The sequence below is a fragment of the Manis javanica genome, chromosome 11 (assembly GCF_040802235.1).
Source record: "Manis javanica isolate MJ-LG chromosome 11, MJ_LKY, whole genome shotgun sequence".
NCBI classification, from domain to species: domain Eukaryota; kingdom Metazoa; phylum Chordata; class Mammalia; order Pholidota; family Manidae; genus Manis; species Manis javanica.
In genome coordinates this window covers 37,142,555-37,163,239 of record NC_133166.1, presented here as the reverse complement: position 1 = coordinate 37,163,239, position 20,685 = coordinate 37,142,555, and the positions used below count along the sequence as shown (strand labels likewise).

At 46.6% G+C, this 20,685-nt stretch overlaps 1 protein-coding gene across 17 annotated transcripts in view; it reads left to right on the top strand.

Annotated features, from left to right (window-relative positions):
- The window catches only part of PLEKHA7 (pleckstrin homology domain containing A7), a 199,901-nt gene that overhangs the window by 134,526 nt on the left and 44,690 nt on the right, over nucleotides 1-20,685 (top strand). For 16 of the 17 annotated variants that reach the window (XM_073216265.1, XM_073216263.1, XM_073216276.1 and 13 more), the window contains 2 exons: nucleotides 7,633-7,808; nucleotides 19,893-20,363. In XM_073216265.1, the coding sequence (XP_073072366.1) occupies nucleotides 7,633-7,808; nucleotides 19,893-20,363 (647 nt within the window). The remainder of the gene's footprint in view (nucleotides 1-7,632; nucleotides 7,809-19,892; nucleotides 20,364-20,685) is intronic. The other variant, XM_073216275.1, reaches the window with a different exon arrangement.

The following is a 20,685-nucleotide window of genomic DNA, read 5'->3' as shown; positions in this document are numbered from 1 at the left end:
ACCAATTTAAATCAATATTGGTTTATTTTCTGGATCATTGAAGGTTTCCAAGAAAATCCCTTCACCAGTAAAACCCTTTTTCTACTTCCTTTGCTGTCATTCCATTTAGAGTGAGTGGGCTCATGACAGTTGATGGCAGTCCTTTGATGGACTCTGTAGCCAGGTGTGGAGGTGCTAGAAAGGTGGTGCTCAGGCCCCAAATTAGGGAATCCTGAGGCCATCTCCTTTGCTGACTTCCACGCATTCCTCCCCTAGAGATAGAGAGGGTGGGGTAGGTTTAAGGTCCACTTTCTGGCAGTCGGAGTGGAAGTCTCAGCTCCAAAGCAAGTGGCCCTTGGTGCCAGTAGCCATGGCGAGACACCCTGTCATACTGCTCAAGATACGAGGGAATGACATGCATTTTGAGCTGGGTTAAAGGGCTTGTGTCCCCATTGCTCATATAGCTTGGTTGTTGCGCTATTGAGAGTCCAAGATGAATATTAGATGTAGGTACTCAAGCAGAGGTTCAACAGAAGTTTTCTGGCCAGCGGTAGTTAACGGACCATGGGAAACCAGAGAGGAAGACATTCCCTGAAAGAGTTAAAGGAAAGCATTGGTATGTAGCATCCACAGAGCCCCTGGGGGGTGATCGCCTACTTCAGCATCTTGTTCTAGAGCCCAGTGTGGTGGTGGTGGTGGGAGAGTCCATTTCATCTTCCTTGTACCTTTCCCTCTTGAGCTGATGCTTCAGCGTTTTCGTTGACAGGTTTGAGCTGCCCTTCTCTTTCCCCTGTCTGTCACAATAGCAGGTGACTCCAGAATTGCTCTGGGTTGAAGATTCTGGGATCCTTCCCCACTTCGTGTTGACTGATACAGTATTGCCTTTAATCTGTAAGATCTTTTATGATCTGAGAAGTACTTTTATCCATGTTACCTCACCTAATGCCTCTGGGGAGCCTGTGAGGACTACGAGGATCAGAGTGCTTAAGAAACTTGCCCAGAGTCACAAAGCTGGAAGATGATGGAGACAGAACTCAAATGTGAACTCTGTGCTTTTTCAGATGCATGTCAGGGAGGAAGGGTGATTTCTTTCTCTTCCTCTCTGCTTTTCACAGATTGCAGGAGGTGGGAGGTGATTTGAATCAGTGTTTATTGTTATCATTTTAGGAAAACTCTTGCTATTAACAGTTCAGGAGCATCTCGTGCTTATTGTTGGTTCTGAAAACATTGTGTTCTGTGGGCTTCAGACTGTTCTTGTGCAGCCTGAAAGTCTTCCTCAGAAACCTTGCTTTCTAGGGTTGAGTGTTGCTACTAGGCAAACAGTTGGGTTAATGATGTTATCTGTGATTTTTTGGACAGCATTTGGAATATCCTTAAAGTGACCAATCATAACTATATACATTTCATCTGAACACTCCATTGGGAGGTGTAAAAATAGATTCTAGGAAAATATCTTTTATGTGTTGTAGATTCTTTGTCTTCTAAAAATTTTTTGTCTTAGACTTCACTGAGACTGTTCCCTCAATCTTTTGTCTGGAGACAGAAGATATGCATGTGCGTGGGGAGATCTCGGTGGGAGGGTTCCTCAGGGTCTGAGAGCAGAGGGAAGCTACCGCAGACAGGTGTGGTGGTCAGTAGCTTCTGCAGGAAGGGCTGTGGTCTCCTGGGGTGCAGGAGGAGTCCCCATGCCCTTTGGGCTGCAGCACCGTTCTTCTAGACAACTGGCCAAAGAGCCTCTTGGACACTTCAGGATCCACGCTCTTGCGCAGACTGAGGCGTGCACAGTATTTTGGCCTGGGCCTTACGTCTGCCTGTGATGTCAGTTCTGTTTCCAGAGCTGAAAGTCTCTGAGTACTGCTAGGGCACCTTGCCTGAGATTGTTCAGAGTATCTGTGTTGGCAGATAGGCACAGCCTGAAAGCTTATTCGGTCCTCTCCTTGATTTTCTTTTCCAGCTGTGCTTGCAGCCTGGCAGCTCCTGTACATTACCAGGGAGGCTGAGTGCTGGATGGACCCTGTGGTGTAGCCGGGTCTGTACCCACAGCAGAGTATGTCAAGCAGGGCTCTGTGGCCTCGAGGAGACATGCGGCCCCACCCTGACCAGCGGGCCTTTCCTGCTCCGCCGGCTCCCCTGGGGCACCTCCCTGGAAAGCCCCTCTGGGATGCACTGCCACCCTTGGCCTATTGGTCATTTCTGAACAACCTTGGGCCCTCAGATGAGGATCTGGAGTAGAAAACATCCCCAGACAGCAAAGGGTCCAAAAATCTTCTATGGGGAAAAAGCTTTTAGTGCCTCCCTTTGAGCCATTCTCTCTGTCAAGACCCAGGGTTCTTAACCTGAGGTCTACACCCTCCAGGTGTCAGTGGAGAAATCACATCTTTCCTCTTTTTAGGCCTATGACACCCCCTTGGACTAGGAAAGCAGGCAATAGCAGAAAGCAGCACCTGTGTGCGGCCACCAGTGGGCACCAGGGGCACCCTCATGCCTTGTTGTGGTTGTTGAACGTGGGTTGAAATATAATTTATGCTCATCACCGCATTGACATTACAATAGTTACTAGTACATTTGTTATATAATGCATGATTAAAGAAGCACCTGCATCACAATATCACAGCATTTAAAAAATGTTTTAAAAATATAAAACTATATATCAATATATTTCCTTTATTTGGACTTCAGAACATTTTGAGAGGAGTTCATAGGAGTCACCAAACTGTTAAAACAGTTCATGCCTCCCCAAAGGGTAAGACCCCTTGTTTAGATCCTGGCTGAAGGCCAGCCAGGAAACATGGTTTTTCACATACTTACATTCAGCAAACTCTTACTGTGTTCTGTTGTTCTGCTCGGCTGGATATAGATGCTGGGGATGCAACAATGGGAAGAGCAAAGTCCTTGCCTTCCTGGGGCTTCTGCTCTAGCATCTGCACCAGTGTGGGGTTGTTAGGGCAGGAGGAGGGACACGGAGGAGCCACCCTTTTGCCCTCACATCTCAGTTTGGTGCTTTGTGTATCTCTCGGATCCATCTGTTCCTCTCCACTGCTGCTGTCATTGTTCTGTCTTGGCTGCCATCATCCCTTCCCCAGGCACCTGACTGCTTGAGCAATGCGTAACATGTAGTAAGTGCTTCCCACTGTAAAGTGCTGTGTCAGCCTTCAAACTCCTCTGCAGCCTCCAATCTGTCCTCCACGCTGTTCCTCAATTGCACTTCTGTTCAGGTTGTACTCCCACCATAAACCCTTCAGTGGCTCCCCATTGCTTACAGGATAAAGCCCAGGCTAGGTTTACAAGGCCACAGCTTTCCCTCTCCAGCCCCGTTTTTAGCCACTCCCATCTCATACTTTCCATCCATGTACTGTTACCTAAAGGCCCCAGGACATTACTTGACCAATAGGCCTTTGCTTGAGCTTTGGCCACAGCCCAGAATGCCCTTCCTCCAGTTCTTACTTGTCCTTCAGGTCTTTGCAGCAGTCACTCCTCCGGGAAGCCTTCCTAGAGCCCTCTGGAGAAGTTAGGTACCTTCTTCTGTACATTCTGTACAGCTCTTGTGTCGCTGCGCTGTAGATGGTAGATTTACCCGTCTAGAGCATTCACCAGGAAAACCAGCCCATCAGCTGGTTCTGATGGATAGATGGGGCTAGTCCCTTTCTGCAAACAGAGACCACGTGCAGCGGTCACTGGTGGTAGGAGTTGTAGTCAGGGACACTGCTTCCACTTCCCAAGTTATGATGGTTTCAGGCTTGCTTGTCCTTCATGTTTAGTCATCTGTAACTTAGAGATGGAGAGGGCAGGGAAGAGTCTTCTGTAGTTTCTAGAAGGCTCATCATTCAGCCACCTTAGGTCCTTCAAGTCACTGCTCCTATAAGAATATCAACTGACATAGTTGAGCCTTACAAATGCCAGACTGTGCTGTAATGGGTGTGCATTATCTCGCTGAATCTTCCCATGGCCTTACAAGGTAAGCACTATTGTTACCCATAGTACCATTGTAAAGATGAGGAGACAGAGGCACGAGGAGCTTGAGCAGGTTGGCCCAGGGTTACTGTGGGGTAAGAAGCAGAGCCCACCATGGACCCCAGGCTGACTCCAGGAGCTCGAGTTTGTACCCAGTTCACTGTGCTGCTCATAGTCAGCCCGAAGGCTGGATGTGAGGCGTTCCTGTCTTAATCCCAACAAACAGGTGCCAGCGTCATGGTAAGTCAGACCTGGAGTCTTACCCTTGACGACTGCCGTCTTTCACTGCTCGCAGTCAGGGATCACCAAGTCCCGCTGACGCTACCTGCTATTCTCTCCACGCTCTGTCCACTCTTCTTCTGGGCCCTGCCTGCCCTCCTGCGGTGGCCCCCTGACCCGTGTCCCCTCCTGGGGTCCTACATGTCCTCTCTATGCTGCTCCTACAGAAATATCTGCTTGTTACATAGAAGGCAGCCTAAGTGTCATTCCTTAGGTAAGTCCCTTTCCAGGTGGGGCCAGGTGTCCCTACTATCCTCTCTCAAGCGTCCTGAACTTCTTAGTGAGCCCTACTACCATTGGAGGTACTTGTCTGTGGCCTTTCTTCTCTGCTTGGCTGTACATTGTCTTGGCCTTGTTGAAGGCTGTCCCTTCAACTTCTAGTGCAGTGCCTTCCCCATAAACAGTCAATGATCAATTGTTGAATGAATCAGTAAGTTGACGGGGCTTGGCCTTTTGAGTGCTCCTGTATTTCCCACCTAGGTCTCTCTGTTTTAATGGCTGATGTTGAGGGCTTGTCGTGTGAGCATTCCAGCTTCCTTCCTGGTGTTGTATCAAGACCTGAACCCTCAGAGCCAGGAGAGCAGTTGTATCCCAGGGGCATTATGTTTTTAGGTAAACTTTTCCTTGCTCACTCCTCGCTTCCTTTAGGCATAGCCTCGAGATTTCTGTTCAGTCATGCAAAGTTACCTGGTAGGCTTGTGGTAGAAAGTGAAGAGCAGAGGGGAGAGAGCATCTACAAGATGAGACTATGGCACTTTGAACTCAGGTCACTTGGCCAGATGGATGGGGAGCTCCATGCACTTCTTGCCTTTGCAGTAAATACATTGCTATGCCCAGGCACAGGCAGGATGTAGTTGAGCCCCTGTTCTTCAGAGCCAAGGGCAGCTGGTCACAGTGCATGCTGGCAGTTTGATCAGTGACTGTGGTTATATTTGTGAGATGTGTAAGTCCTTTGTAATGATGGGTCTAACTCCCCAGGCCCACTGCAGGCAGACATGCAAACTCCTCATGTTTGAAGTATGTCCCATGTTGATTTCCTGGACAAGGCTCGCTCCATGAATCTTGTATAGCAGGGACCTGCTCCCCCCATGATACTCTTAAGGGCTCCCTCTGCTTGTGGGTGGCCTTTTATCTGCTGGGGTGAGTGCCTGTCCCAGGACCTTCTATGGCAGGGTAGAGAGTCTGGGAGAGACTTACAGGGTCATTGTCCCAAGGCAGTTTTCCAAGAATTTCTGTTGATTCACAGTAAGACATGCTCAAGTCCCTTCTCATTCTGTTCTTACTGCCACATCTCCACCTTCCTAAAATAGGAGGACTCCTTCCTGGGACAGTGGATAGCACCTAATACAGGCAGACCTTATTTTATTGCATTTCACATCACAGATACTTTTTTTTTTTAAAGAAAGGTTTTGGCAACCTTGCATCGAGCAAGTCTATCGATGTTATTTTTCCAACATCATTTGCTCACTTTGTGTCTCTGTGTCACATTTAGTAATTCTTGCAATATTTCAAACTTTTTCATTATTGCTAGGGTGAACTGTGATAAATAACCTTTGACATTGCTATTGTTACTGTTATGGGGTACTGCACAGTGAGTCCATTTACGATGGCAGACTTGGTAGATATTGTGTGTGTTCTGACCACCCCACTGACTGGCTGCTGTGCATCTCTCTCCCTCTCTCAGGGCCTCCCTGTTCCCGGAGAGACAGCAGTATTAAAGTCAGGCCAGTTAAGAACCCTGCAATGGCCTGTAAGTGTTCAAGTGAAAGGAAGAGTCACACTTTTTTAGAGTCTCTCACTTTCCATCAAAAGTAGAAATGATTAGGCTTAGTGAGGAAGGCATGTCAAAAGCCAAGACAGGCTGAAAGCTAGGCCTCCTGCACCAAAATTACCCAAGTTGTGAATGCCAAGGGAAAGTTCTTGAAGGAAATTAACTCCACTGAACATGCGAATGATAAGGAGGTCAAAGAGCCTTGTTGCTGAAGTGGAGGAAGTCTGAGTGGTCTGGGTGGAAGATCAAACCAGGCACAACATTGCCTCAGCTAGAGCCTCAGCCAGAGCAAGGTCCCAATTCTCTTTAGTGCTGTGAAGGCTGAGAGAGGTGAGGAGGCTAAAGAAGAAAGGCTTAAGCCTAGCAGAGGTTGGTTTGTGAGGTTTAAAGAAGGAAGCCGTCCCTATAACATTAAAGTGCCAGGTGAAGCAGCAAGTTATCCAGAAGATCTTGCTAAGATCATGAATGGAGGCCACCCCAACCTTCAGCTACTACCACCCTGCATTGGGTCTGCCTTTCATTCTGGATCCAGTTTATTCCACCAGTAAGCTGTATAATCATGCTTCTGGATAGGACCAAGGAGCATTGTACAGAGAAGCTTGGGCTCAGAGGCAGACAGACCTGGCTCCAACTCTTGGCACTGTTATATTCTAGGGGGAGGAGACAGATGATAAACAAACAATGGTGTAAAGTTAATAATGCTAGGTGATAAGTGCTGTAAATAATCTGTTACCACGCATAGAAATCTGCAGCAGTTACTTAGGCCTTCATTTGCCACATCTGTAAACAGATACTGTCCCTCCCTCTCAGGGTGATTGGGATTCAAGTGAGATAAAGTCATGCAAGGCCCCAGAAGACACAGGAGACACTGGAAAGCTTCCTCTTTTTACACCCTCCTCTGTGGGTTTGGTGCATTTTTCCTTGCAAAGTTGAAAGGCCCCTGCTTACCAGAGCGCAAGAGGAAAGACGGGTCCTGAGTCTTGTTCACAGACCATCCCTGTTGCTTTTCACTGGTCATTCTCAGGATCTCTTCACAGGCTCTTTGCAAGGACGCATGTGAAGGCACCTTCAGGCTTCCTAGCACATAATGGGTATGCAAGGATTTGTGGTGAAATGTCAGCTCTGTCCAACTTTGTGCCTTTTTGGAGAAATAGAATAACACCTTCTTTGATAGGCACACATCACGTTTCATGCCCAAGTGGGGAAGCACAGTGAGAATCTGCACCAAGACACCTGTTGTTGCAGCTGATTTTTGACTCATTCCTTCTAATTGTGTGCTTCAGAAGAATCGAAACAGAGAGTCCATACAGTCTGCTTTTACAGAGTGTGGGTTTTAGAAAAGTCTCTTTTTCAATAAGCCTTGACTGTGCGTCCCTCCTAGAGCAGGAGTGAAGAGGAGTAGGAGACAGGTACAGCTGGCGGACTTCTGTGGAGGACAGACAGCAGTCTTGGGCCCAGCTGTGCTAAGAAAAGGAAATACAGCCCATGACAGTTTCCAGGTGTGGGGGGCTTGGGCTTTTAGTCCGGAAGAGGGGAGATCATGGCTAGAGTGTCTCCTTGTTTTTTGCTCCTTGAAGTGAAATGTGCTCTCATTTCAAATGTGCCCTTGGAAAGTAACCTCTCCGGCCTGGGTTTCCATCTCATGCTTACAGGCCGTGCACACGGGGATGCGAGCGCTCATCTATAACAGCTCCAGCGGGGGCTCTCAGGCCGAGCAGTCGGGCATGAGGACGTACTACTTCAGCGCCGACACCCAGGAGGACATGAATGCATGGGTCAGGGCCATGAACCAGGCTGCGCAGGTGCTGTCTCGCTCATCACTGAAGAGGTCAGTCCTGATGGAGGGTCCCTGTCATAGTGCTTCCTATGCGAGGAATAAGAACTCTTGGGTTCCCCGAATTCCACCATTCACTCACACATAGTAAGCATTGCCCTGTCTGTGAAGTCGTTTTTAGCAGTGTGTCCTTCTGGGAGGGGAATGCATACACAGCTAACACATGTTGCCCGTCAGAGCATGAAGGTTTCCTGGAAGATATTTAGTCCACTCTCTCCATTAAACAGAGAAACACAAAGGCCCAGGAGATGAAATGACTGCTTGGGATACAAGCCTTGGAACCTGGTGTGTGTGTTTCTCAGTTTTTCTTATGTGTGGTGGAATAGACAACCTTGGGGAGGAAGGAGAGGACAGACAAAAAAGATCTTACCAGCCAGATGTGTGCTAGAGACTGCCACGAGGTGGGCGGCGGGGATGGCTGGCGGGGCAGTCATCCAGCTGCCCCTTTCTGCAAGTGGGCAAACCAAGGGTTCACTCAGGGATCTGGAAATTCCCGAGTCTGTTGGCTGTGGGAACTCCCTTAGAGAAAGCAGAGGAAGAATGAGTGGAGTTTGGGGCTCAGAGAGGGTTGGGGAGCCCAGCAAGGTCAGGTGTGTCTCCAGCCACCCCTCACATGACAGGGGCCCCACTCCTCACTGCTGCACACTGGTCTGTTTAGAGGTCTCCTTGACGATGGGCTTCATGAGGGCTCAGAACAAAAGGGTGTTCTCCAACAACCTAAAGGCAGGGTTTTTCAGTGACTGCAAATGGATTTCACATGGTGTGTTTTTAGCTTGTCAGCTTCTTCAACTCATGTGTATGTGATTTTTGGTGTTGGTGGAACTTGGTAGCTTCATGCTCTCTTTCTTGGCGGACCTTTGGTGTAGAGTGACCTCCTGCAAGAGGCCAGGGTCAGGCCCTACCCTTGGAGCTTCCGTAGCACCTCAGTCGAGCATTTGCCACACTGCTTTTTCCATCTGTCTACTTGTCAGTATCCAAGGCTTCATGCAGGGATCATTTTTGCATCCTGTGCATGCCCAACACAGAGCAGGGTCTCAAATGTCTGTTGAGTGAGCAAGAGATTGAAAGAATGAGTGAATATGTTGGACAAAGACCATCCTGGAAGTTTCCATCCTGGCCCTGAATCAGTAAGTCTTAACTACAGGTATTCAGTTAAGTTTGACTCTTACCTCCTAGCATCATCACCCAGCCTGAATTTTTCTATTGTGTCCAAGATGATGATATGAAAGGCTCTGCAGATAATGTGCCAGCAATCTGTCCATCGTGACATTGGCATTTCCTTTATCATCCCAGAAGGGAACTGGGTGGGTTTGATATGCGCTACTCCTGGTGCTCATGCTGGTCCCTAATGCTCACTGTTTCCTAGTCTTTTTATTCTTTTTTTAAAATTACATATATACATAAATATTTAATTATACAATAAATGAAGACATTTTTATTATAGAAACACAAAAGGTAAAGACAAAGATATCCTTAATCACCTTCCCAGAATAATCTCTGTTATCAGGTTTATGGATATCCTTTTAAACTATTTTCTATTCATTTATATACATACATGCATTTAAAGAAGTATATAGGTGTCTTTCGTGCTTTTTAAAACATGAGTGATACCATTTTGAAAATCATTCTCTGTCAGTGTATAAGGATCAGCTTAACTTTGACTGTTGTATGGTATTTCATAGTATCATAGTACCATGATGTATTTCAGTTTGTGCCAAAACGTGGATAGTTTATTCATCTTTTATTGTTAGAAGTCATCCTGTAATGAAAAACCTTTTACAAGCCTGTGCATGTGTAAATCTTCCAGATTGCTGGATCAAAACACAATGCATTTTTACTTGTAAGTAATACCACCAAATTGCCCTCTAAAGAAAGCTGTATATTCCACTAATAAGAGTGCTCATTTCCCTACATCTTTGCCAGTAGTTGATACTATCAATCTTTTAAATGTTTGCTGAGCCACTGTGTAGATAAGTAGTATCTGGGTATTTTATGTATGTCCACAGTGGTGGGGATCTTTTATATTTATGGGCCACTTGTGTTTTCTCCTCAGTGAATTGGTGGTACCTGTCCTCTGTTCATTTTTCTACTGAATTGTTTGCCTTTTCTTGGTGCTTCCTTTCCTCCGTGCTCTGAAATCTGCCTGTTTAAGAATGTGGCTTAGCCTCTTGCAAAGATTGGTGTTAGGCTGTCCAGTCTTGTGGTTAATGGAATCCACTTTTCTTTTCTTTTGAAAATCATGATGCTGTTTGCCAGTGTCTAATATACTGGCATTTTTCCTGTTCTCTTTGATTTCTCAGGGATCACCTATGAGGTATCTTAGCCTGTCTCCAGGTTCCCTTAGGGCCCTGGGGCGCTGGCAGCTCGGCTTTGAGCTCAGCCACAGGAGGCTCGGCCTTTCCCATTTCCTTCCTGTCTTGGACTTTCAGTCTCTCTTAACCAGTGCTGCTTACCTTTTCATGGTAGTGATCTTTCTTCTTGATGAAGATACGGGACTAAATCTAAAAGCTGCAAAGTTCAGCTTCATTTATGCTGCTGTCATCCTCCCCAAGGAGAGATGCCTGTGTCTTCCTTTTTTTTTTTTTAAAAGCCTCCACTCCTTTATTTTGATTCTTTGAGAAATAGAAAGTTTTTGTTTTGCTTTGCTTTAAGTGGGTAAACTCAGCTTCTTGTAGACGTTGCCCTAGTGCCATTGCTCATGGGGGCCTGTGCACTGTGGGCTTGTGCCCCACCTTCCATTTCTCATGCACGTTCTTTCATCACTTGAGCTCTGAGAGCTCCCTGAGTTGTTATAAGTGGTTTCTTTCTATGAGTGAGAGCAAATAGGTTCATTCTTGTGTCCCGGTTTTGCTCAATTCTTCATGACTGACTAGGGCACTGGGTCAAAGATAACCTGAGAATGAGATTAGGCTTTGTTAATTTGCTAGCTGAGATTTGGGTTTTTTAAACCTTTTCTTACCTGAAGATTTTGTAATGAACTAATCAGATTTTGCTTTTAGAAGGGCTCTCTGTCCCTTGTCTGTTGGGCCTTCTTCCCTTTTAAGTTCTCAGGCCATTGTATTGTCCTAAGATATTCTCTGAATTTTTAATATTTGTTCTTATTCTCTTAAAAAACTCTTAAAACCTATAATCATGCCTGCCAAGGTTTCTTCCTTTTAAAAAAATTAAAAAACACCAAAATAAAAAACTTGTCTACCTTCTGAGTCAGAATTAAGGCAAAATAGCATTTTCTCTGAACTTCCTGAGAGATGAAATTGTCAGCCAAGCAAATCTAGACTTACTAACTGTTCTGTTTTTTCAGAATAAGATGTTCAGACACTTGGTTAGTTGGAATTATTTGTTATAAAGACTGTTTTGCCTCTCTTTTACTCCATCTCATCAGTGGATCATCTTACTCATCAATATGATCTGCATTGGAAAACCTCCATCCCTGTTAATTTGGAGCCCCAAAGGGCATTTCTTTCTCTCCCTGCCTTGATTCTCACCCAACTACTTCTATCTTTATTCATATAGGCAGATGGCTTTCTTTATGAATGTGATATATTAGGACTCCTGATTGCCAGTAACAGAAAATGTAGATAAATTTACCTTAAAAAGGGAGGAATTTATTGGTTCATGTCACTGAAAAGTTCAAGATAGATACAGCTTTAGAAATAGCTGGATTCAAGGCTCAGACAATATAATTACAAGTCATTTGCTCCATCTCTAGGCTCTGCCCACCTCTGGGTTGAAATTATTCTTGAACTCTGTGCAGATCTAGGATCTGGTGGCAAGATATCTGTAGAAGCCTAAGACTCATGTCAGTAAGGTTAAAGTCCAGCAGGAAAGAGCCAGAGTCTTATTCAAGAGCTCTGAGATCAATTCTGATTAGACAGGCGTAGATCGCATTTATATTCTAACCCCTATACTGTGGCCAGGGAATGTAAATGCTGACTGGCACAAGCCTGGGATACACGCCTCATTTCTGGGAAGCATACCATGGAGACTGAAGGTGAGATAGGGGTGGATGCCCCAGTAAACACTGGGACTATGGGCAAAGGAAGGGGAAATGACTTGTTGGGATGGAGTAAAGGAGGTGCACATAACCAATAGCTAGGTCAACTGATTCACCTCTCACTTAGTTTATCAATTTATTTTACCTTAAGTATCTTCTCCCAGGGCTTAGTCTCTGAAGTCAGATAGACCAGGGTTCAAATTCCAGCTCTACTGCTTTCTAGCTGTGTCACTTATGCAAATTAAGAATGCTTTTTAAACCTCAGTTTTTCTTAGTTAATGGGGTTGTTACAAATAGTAAATTAAATAAATGAATATACAAAGTGCTTACTTACCGTGATGCCTAAGACATAGTAGATATTCTGTAACAGATATGCCAACTTCCATAGGGTTGGTTTATCAATATCACTGGCTCCTTTTTCTTTACACCCTTCCAGTTTCATTGTGAATGCTCTGGATTCCATTGATGAGTCTCTTGTGAGCAAACTGCACTCTGTCCGTTGCCAGGATGTGCCCATCCCCTGCAGTGTGAGCTGTGGCTGTGCTTCAACAACCCAGGCTCCCTGCAGCCTACTGGTCACCTTCCTCTTCCTACATCAATCCTCTGACCCAGGACTAGAGCCGAGTGCCCACTGTACCTCTTCCCTTTGTCCTCTTGCTTCCTCACAGGCTTTAGGGTCCCTTGAGAGCCCACCCCACGTGCTGTGAGGCACAGCAAACACTGCTGCTAAAGCCCTCTCTCTACCTCTTTCTGTTCAGAATTTCTGCCCCATTCCCGTGTTCCTCTACTTACCAGGTTTTGACTCTAGTTCTTGAAATTTGTCTTCCCAGCCCTCCCATTGGACTGCCTTTTCTCTCTTGTCTATGGATGCCTGTGTCCTGGTGAGCTGAAACACTGAGCAAGGAGTCAGCTTGCCTTTACAGCCCGTGAAACCAACAAGCAACTCATATAGGAGGGCCTTTGGAAAACAAACTTCTCTCTTTTCTCAGTTTCCAAACCTCTGTGGTCTCTGTTGTAACTATCATCCTGTCTTGGGCCTGAAGGAACTTATAGTCTAAACACCTTTGGAATAAAAGCCAATTTCTGAGCCCTCTGGGGGTCTGGTTCCTATAGATGCCTTTGGCTCATTCATGCCCTTCCATTCCCCAGTTTCTATGCCCCAACCATAAGGAACTTTTTGAATTGGGTGCTTTTGTTCATGCATTCCTCCATTTAGTCTTTTATTCCACCAATATTTATTAGGGCATATTGTGCATCAGGCACTGTAAACAATGCTGATAAATGCAGCAGTACTCACGGCGAGAGACAAGTCCTGTGCACTCTCAGGTGGGGTTGGTGAGGCAGACCATCAACAGGCAGACTAGTCAGCAAGATGGTTTTCCATCATGATCTATGCATGAAGGCAGGAAAATGGGGTGATGCAATGTGGGAGGGACTCTGGACGGGAGTAGCCTCTTCTGTCTGGGTAGCCTGGGAAGGCTCTGTGGAGGTGAGGCTTGATTGATATGAGAAAGTCATGTATGCAAACTTTGAGCAAGAGTGTTCAAGGTAGAAGGAATGACACAAACACCCTCAGGCAAGAATGAGCTTCATTTGTTCTAGAAACAGAGAGCTAGGGAGTGTGGCTGAGTCAGAGAGCAAGCGGGGAACAGACTGTGATGAGACCCGGGCGTTTTAGAGAGGTCCATCCCCTGAGGCCCCAGGATTGCTCTGGGTCCCGCTCATCTGCTCCCCGGCCCTCCCCTTTATTAGAACAAACTTTACATCCTTCAGGTCTTACTTAGCCTAGAGGTTATTTCCTCCTTCCCTGACCCTTCAGTATGTTAGATGCCCCTGTTTGTAGCTCTGTCATTTCTGACACACAGAACTTTATGCTGAAGTTATGGTGGCCTGCTTCCTCATTGTCTCCCCGACTAGACCATAAGCTCCTTGCATGAGAACAGTGTCTGGCACACAGTAAGTGTGCAGTTACCGGGTGGGTGTGTGGATGTTTGGCTAGCTGGGCAGGTAGGTGGATGGATGGATTAGCAAAACAGCTCTAAAGCCTCTGCCTGTAAGATGTTCAGATAAGAACTGGGGAGCAATCTGACAGCAATCTGAGCACTGCATGTGGGGGATCAGCCTGCTCAAAAACTGCCCATACACTCCTGGCTATCTGCACTCTCTTCATAGGACTAAGTATTTGGCCTTCCAAACCCTGATCATTTTGGGTGATGTGTACCCAAAGCACAGGAACACACTTGGGCCCTCAGCGCAAGTAATTTAAAGACAATGTACAGCCAGGTGCAGGCTTTGGAGTTAATCAGATGGAGTTTGAGTCCTGCTTATGTCACTCATTGCATGATCCAGAGCAAATTGTTGAACCTCTCTGAGCTTCACTTTCATTACCTATAATGAGCAACTCATAATATCGCTAGCCTTGCGGGTCTGTGTGATGATAAGAGGTAATGCATATGAAGTGCTTAGCTCAGGGTCTAGCATTTAGTGAGTGCTCAGTCAGAGATGGCTGCTGCCGGCATTTTCCGGGTCCTTCAGTAGAAACAATTTAGTGTAAGTAATCTTGTACTTATGTGAGTGTCCTCAGCCTCCTTGGGCTTGACAGTACTGACCTAGCGGGACTGTAGTGGGGATTAGAGATGGTCTATGTCAAGTTGGTGGCACACAGTAGGGCTCAGCATCTGGTAATAAGAACCAAGTGTTGGGACAAAAAAATGAATGACCCCCAGCTGTGACTGTCATAGGGAGATGGAAAGTGAATGGGTTGGCCAGAGCTCCAGGCAGGCTCAGGTTGAGCTGTGACAGTCACCCAAGGAGAAGGAAGAGGGAAGGATTCTCCAGGCAGGAATGAATAAAATAAGGAGACCTAGCAGCCATTGAGTCCCTTTTTTCTTTGTCTGCTTTCTCAAGCCCTAAACTTCACAAGAGACTTCGCCAGTACTATTTCACTGAGGCAAGAGGCACCTCAGCTTGGCTGCTGTTTGGTTTATTCTTCAGCCTCATTCTTCTTGGGGGAGGACAGCCTGGAGAATTGGAGAGTATGTCAGAGCTGTCTAGCCCTCTCTTGTTAGTTGTGAGCAGAGCATGAAAGCTAGCCGGCTAGCTTCCCCCACCCAGGGGGACTGTCCTGTTTAACTCTGGGGAAAAAGAAGCAGTGGCCTCCTGTCTCCATTTCTCTCCAGCCTTTCCCTTCCTAAGTCAAGTGAGCAAGCCTGCCTTAGGTCTCCCGAGATGCTGTGGACCCCTTTCTCTTCAGCCTTTTATACAAGTCTGTGGACTGTGCCTGGGTGGGTTCTGTTTGGGATGGGCCAATGCTCAGGACTCAGCATCTATCAACAGAGGCTGAGATGGTTTCCCAGGGCAGGACTTTTGCCACCTGCCTGGCCCAGATCAAACTGTCCAAGGACAGCAGTGGCCTAGCCTCATTCTTGGGCTCCTGATTTGGTTATTTGGGAGTAGGGTGGAATCCCCCAGTGGGGTTGTGACAGAAGGGCTATGTCTGTCAGTAGGACCACTAAACCCCCTGTAAGCTGTTATTCCTCTTCCTGCCTGAAACTTGGGATGAGGTTTAAGTGTGGGGTGTGTACATGTAGTTAGCATTAAGGTAGAGGGAAATATTCCTTATTTTCTAGTGAAATACAGGATTTGGAGGCAGGAAAAATACTCAGTGCATAGTTGCTTGGTATGATCAGTACCTTCTAAGTTTGTGTGAAGAAAAGGAATGAGAGAGAAGAAGTATCTTGTGCTTTGCTTTCCACTTGCAGGGCAAGCAACAATGTGTTCTAAGCAGACATAGCCTTGCTGTGATATACTAAAACATAGTGGCCTGACCCCTGCTAATGAGTTTAGCCCCATCTATCAGTTATAGATTGTGTTTGGTTGCTAGTAATAGAACAACCCAACTTAGAGTGGCATAAGCAAATTGGGTTTTTGTTTTCTCAGAGAACAGGTCTCCAGATTGGTAGTAGTCCAGATTGATAAAGTAGCTCCATGATGCCATCAGGGGTCAGGGCTCTTCTGTCTTTCTACCCACGTTTTAGCAGGTGGTTTTCATCCTCATTTCTGTCACCTTATAGTACAGCATAGAGTCTAAACTCCAGGCAGGAAGAAGGGAAGAGTTAGCCAAGCCAGCTAAGCCTGTCCTCTTTTAAAGACTTTCCTGGAAGACTCACCCAGCAATTTCTGTGTATATCGTATTGGCCAGATCCAATCAGATTTGTCACATGATCACCTTCAGCTCCAAGGGAAGTTCGGAAATGTACGTTTTTTGCTGGCTACATTGCTGCTTTGAAAAAATTGGGGGAAGGAAGGAGAGCATAGATACTGGATAGTCAGCACATTTGTATTTGAGGGCATGCTGGGTGCCAGACACTGTGCTGTGCTCTTTCTGTGTGCTGTCCCTTTAATCCTCACAAGCACCCAAGGAGACAGGCACTATTGTCCCCATTTTGCAGAGGAGGAACTGGAAACAAAATAGGTCAGGGATTTGCCCAAGGTCACCCAGCTTGTATGGGGTGGAGCCATCTTTTGAAGCTAGGTCTGACTGACTTTAACCTTGTGCTCTCTGGGTTTGTCATGCTCAAGAAGTATGCCGAAATGGTCACTGAAGCTCAGGAACTCCCTGCCCTTCTAAACAGTCACTGACTGATTCTGGGTGCTCATGATGATAGTGATGACCTGCATGGGAAAAGATTGTGTCATGTTCACTAAATGCTTGTGCTCTTCATGGCCAATTTCTCTGAATGATGCAGCCATTGACAGCTGAGGGGTGCTTCATTCTTACCCACCATTGTGCTAAATCGAGCATTGCAAATCTATTTTATGACAGGTCTCCTGATTGGAGAAGTCATGTGTTAAAATTGTTGGGTTGTTGGGAATGCAGGGAGACAGGGGAAAGCCAAAAAAAACCACCAAAGCCATTTTTACCTTAAATCCCATAACATAGTAAGTTAAAGGTTTAAGTCAGGTACTCTGGGGGAGTAGGGAACATTACCTTCCCCTGTATTACCTGCAGCCATAGCTGGAACATTTTGGGCATAAAGGTGTCTTATGTCAGTCCCAGCAGCCATGGGAATAGGAGCTGTTCATAACCCCAAATCTTAGGGTCTAGATAGCTGCTGGATGGCAAGACTGCCAAAAGAATGGAGGACTACCATTCTTTTAGTCACCCTCTAAAGGTTTGTTTTGTAGCGAATGCTAGTGTTAATCTGAGAAAAGTGTTTATCATTCTCTTTATTTTCAGAAAGTAGTGGCCTGCGTGGTGGTGTAGTCCACTCATAGATACACACACACTAAGGACTAAGATTTATAATTATAAATTAGCTCCAAGGCTAGAAAAGATGGATGGACTCCATGATTTTCCATCAGTTTATGAAAGATTATTAAATATGGTTACCATGATTAAACTGGGTTTTACAGTCATCTGCTTTGATAGTAGAGGCTAATTCTCTACTATTTTCTTATACCCCTGAGTGCCCAACCTAGTGGGACTATATAGATGCTCAGTAAATACATGAACATTGGTTGGTAAAGAAAGAAAAGTCCCCATTACAGTTGGTCCGGCTGAGGCGTTTCACACACAATCCTTGGGTCCTGGCATTGTACAAACCCACCGTTCCCATAGGTTCTAACATCATACATACAGGTGGCGTATTTGTTTCACTGCCTGGCTTTTATGACGAGGTGCTGTTTATCTTTGGGATGGGACTAACAAGGAGGTCCAGTTACTTAGGCCTCAAAATTGGAGTAACCACGTTATGAAACTTCTTTGACTTTGGCTTCGGTGTGACCCAGAGGTCAGCCAGAGCTTTGATCTTCTAGGGAGCAGCCTTAGCACATCCCTCAGGTGGTTTTCTGACTTTGAGATACAGTAGAGAAGATAAAAGCCAACTTAAGCAACTTGAAGTCTACCAGTTGGGGGTACATTGTTGTAGTTTTGGGGGATTAAAGGAAGAAAGGGAAAAACAGAGTTACATTATGAAACAGAGTTGTCCCTTTATGAACTTACAGTAGGAATTGCTCTTTCTTAATATGTAGGCCCCGGATATTTCTCATATGTTCCTATCAGAGCTTATAAACCTGCTGAGCATTAAGAATGGAAGGACCCTCAGAGATCATCATCTAAGATTTTCACTATAAAATAATGTAATAGAACTCCTTCCACTATAAGTAACAGGTCAAGCTCAAACTAGTGTAAGTGAGGAAGAGAATTTATTAGTGCACAAGCAGAAAGTCCAAGGATATATCAGGTTCAGGTCTGGCTAAATCTAGAAGCTCAGGCCGAGTCTTCAGGACTGTGTTTCCATCTGCTTTCCTGGTTGTTGGCTTCATTCTCAAATAGCTGCTTCCCATATCATCCTAGCAGCCCAAGACCAGGTCCAATTGCACAGCCCCAGACCTAGCTCTGATTGGCCGGACTGGGCGGTGTGTCAGCCCCCGAACCAGTCACTGAGACTGGAGCCGCTGCTGGGCAGGGGCTAGCAGAGGCAGCCGCACCAAACCACGTGGACTGGGAGTGGGGAAGGGTGATCCCACATGAAAATTGAAATGCTGTTACCAGAAGATGGGATATGAGGTGGGGGTCAGATGTTGCTAGTGTGGATAAAAGGTCCAAGGAAACAAGAGCTTTGGATTTTCATGGAAAATTCCCAAAGACATGGACAGTGAGGTTTGCAAATGCTTTTCTCAGTTCTCCATGCCTAAGTTAAGGCCAGCAGTCAGGCCTACACACTCTAAGAACAGGTCCTGTGTTAAGGATTGTACATTCACTTTATACTGACATTTTAACTAGCTCCCAGACTGGACAGAATCTGTCCAGAATCTGTGCTCATTATTGGTAGCTCAGGTCCTGAGGGTGTTGCAAGGACACCTGGGGTCTAGCGTCTGAAATGTAGATGCAGTAGCATTGCCATTATATGCTTTCACGTTGAAATGAAGAACCCTCTGGTTGCTGGATCTCAAGGCCAGGATCTTTTTACCAGGGAGTAGACTGGCTGCTGCACCCAAGGGTCCCTAGCAGTTCTGCTGGTGGTTCTGAGCTGGGCTGCATTGTGTTCCCCTGCCTTCCTGATCTAAATTTGCAAAGGTTATGGAGCCACTCTGCTGTGTCCCTGGTAACCAAGTAATGGGATTCAGACATAACTAGGAATCTTCCCCAAGGAGGTTGGGGGAAAGGCAGCTTAGAGTGGGAGATGGGCTATAGAGACGGGTGTTACTCTGCCCCAGAAGCTTTTCCTTGCCTCGGTTCACAGTCTGACCTATCACACCCACCCCATTCTCCTTTGCGATTTCCACGTTTGCATATATGTAGGCCATGGACGTGCATAAGGAGAGGCAATAGAGAGCAGTGGGCTCTGGAGTCAGCCTGGGATGAAGCCCTGGCTCTACTCTTTTTTTTTTATCAGTATGATTTTGGGAAAATCATTTATCTCTTCTGGGTCTCAGTTTCTGTATCTGTAAAATCTGAGTAATAATACTTCGGAGAATTTTTGGTAAGTCAGTGTTCCTGTGGCTTCCTGTTTGAGCAGCTCCCTGACAAGATAGGTAAGTGGTCATATAGAGGTTGCCTGTTTTCTACTCACGATCTTGGAAGAATGTTAATTATGCTGCTAAGGGCTGTGCTAAATGCCAGTGGGCGAGACCCTGAGCTCAGGAGCCTTCTGTCTGAGCTGGACTGGCCCAGACAGACAGATGGACACATAGCAAAAGGGAAGAGAATGAGAAGGTTGCATGTATCCCTTATTTGTCCAGTAGTGCTTTTGGAGCCCCTGTTCTGTTCCAGTCATTGCACAGAAGTTTGGGGCATATGATGACTGATCAACTGGGGCTCTGGCTGAAGGAGCTCAGTTTACTTTAGACTGGGGGTGTTTGTCTGGGGTGGCTTCCTGAAGCAGGTGACATTTAAGCCAGCTCCCAGAGGAGGAGAAGTTAGGGAGGCAGAGTGAGGGACTGGGCCTGAAAGGTGTCCCCGGCACAGGGAACAGCCCATGCAAAGGCCTGGAGGTGATTTGAGTATCACATGTTCTTTGGGGAGTCTTGGCTGCCAGCCATGCTTCTGGACCTGGCTAAAGGTGCTGCTGTCGTTGCAGGGACGTGGAGAAGGTGGAGCGGCAGGCTGTCCCTCAGGCCAACCACACAGAGTTCTGTCAGGAATGTGGCCGTGTGGGACCTGGACACATGCGGGACTGTCCTCATTGTGGCCATGAGGACTCCTTTGGCTTTGAGAGGCAGGAGCAAGAGGAAGAACGGCACCATCCCCAGAGGGACCCACTGGAGGGCAAGTGGGACCGGAGCAAGGCCAGGTCCCCATATTCACCAGCCGAAGAGGATGCCCCATTTGTGGATTTACCCGGTGGAGTGAGAGGCCAGCAGGCACAGCCCCAGCGGGCAGAGAAGAATGGCACACTGCCCATTCCGTATGGCCCAGGAGAGCAGAATGGGACTGGCGGGTACCAACGGGCCTTTCCTCCCAGGACCAACACTGAAAAGCACAGCCAGAGGAAGAGCAGCCTGGCCCAGGTGGAGCAGTGGGCCAAAGCCCAGAAGGGGGACGGCAGGAGGTCAGTAATAGACTCAGGATTGCTGCTACTCATGAGCATGGTAACGTAGTGACAGAGGCTATCATTTACCGAGCATGTGCTGAGTAAGTGCCGGCCTCAGCCTCTCTATCTCCATTATCTCATAAATCCCTGTAACAACCCTGCAGGGAGGGGTGATCTCCCTAATGTATAAATGAAGAAACTGGGGCACAGAGAAGTGAAAGAATCTGCCCAGGGTACAAGGATAAGTGGCCAGAGTTCATTTCCAGGTCTGTGAGAGCCTCCCAAGCCCAGATGCAATGACATCAAGACGCTTCTGTCCCCCAGAGAGTGTGCCTTGAGA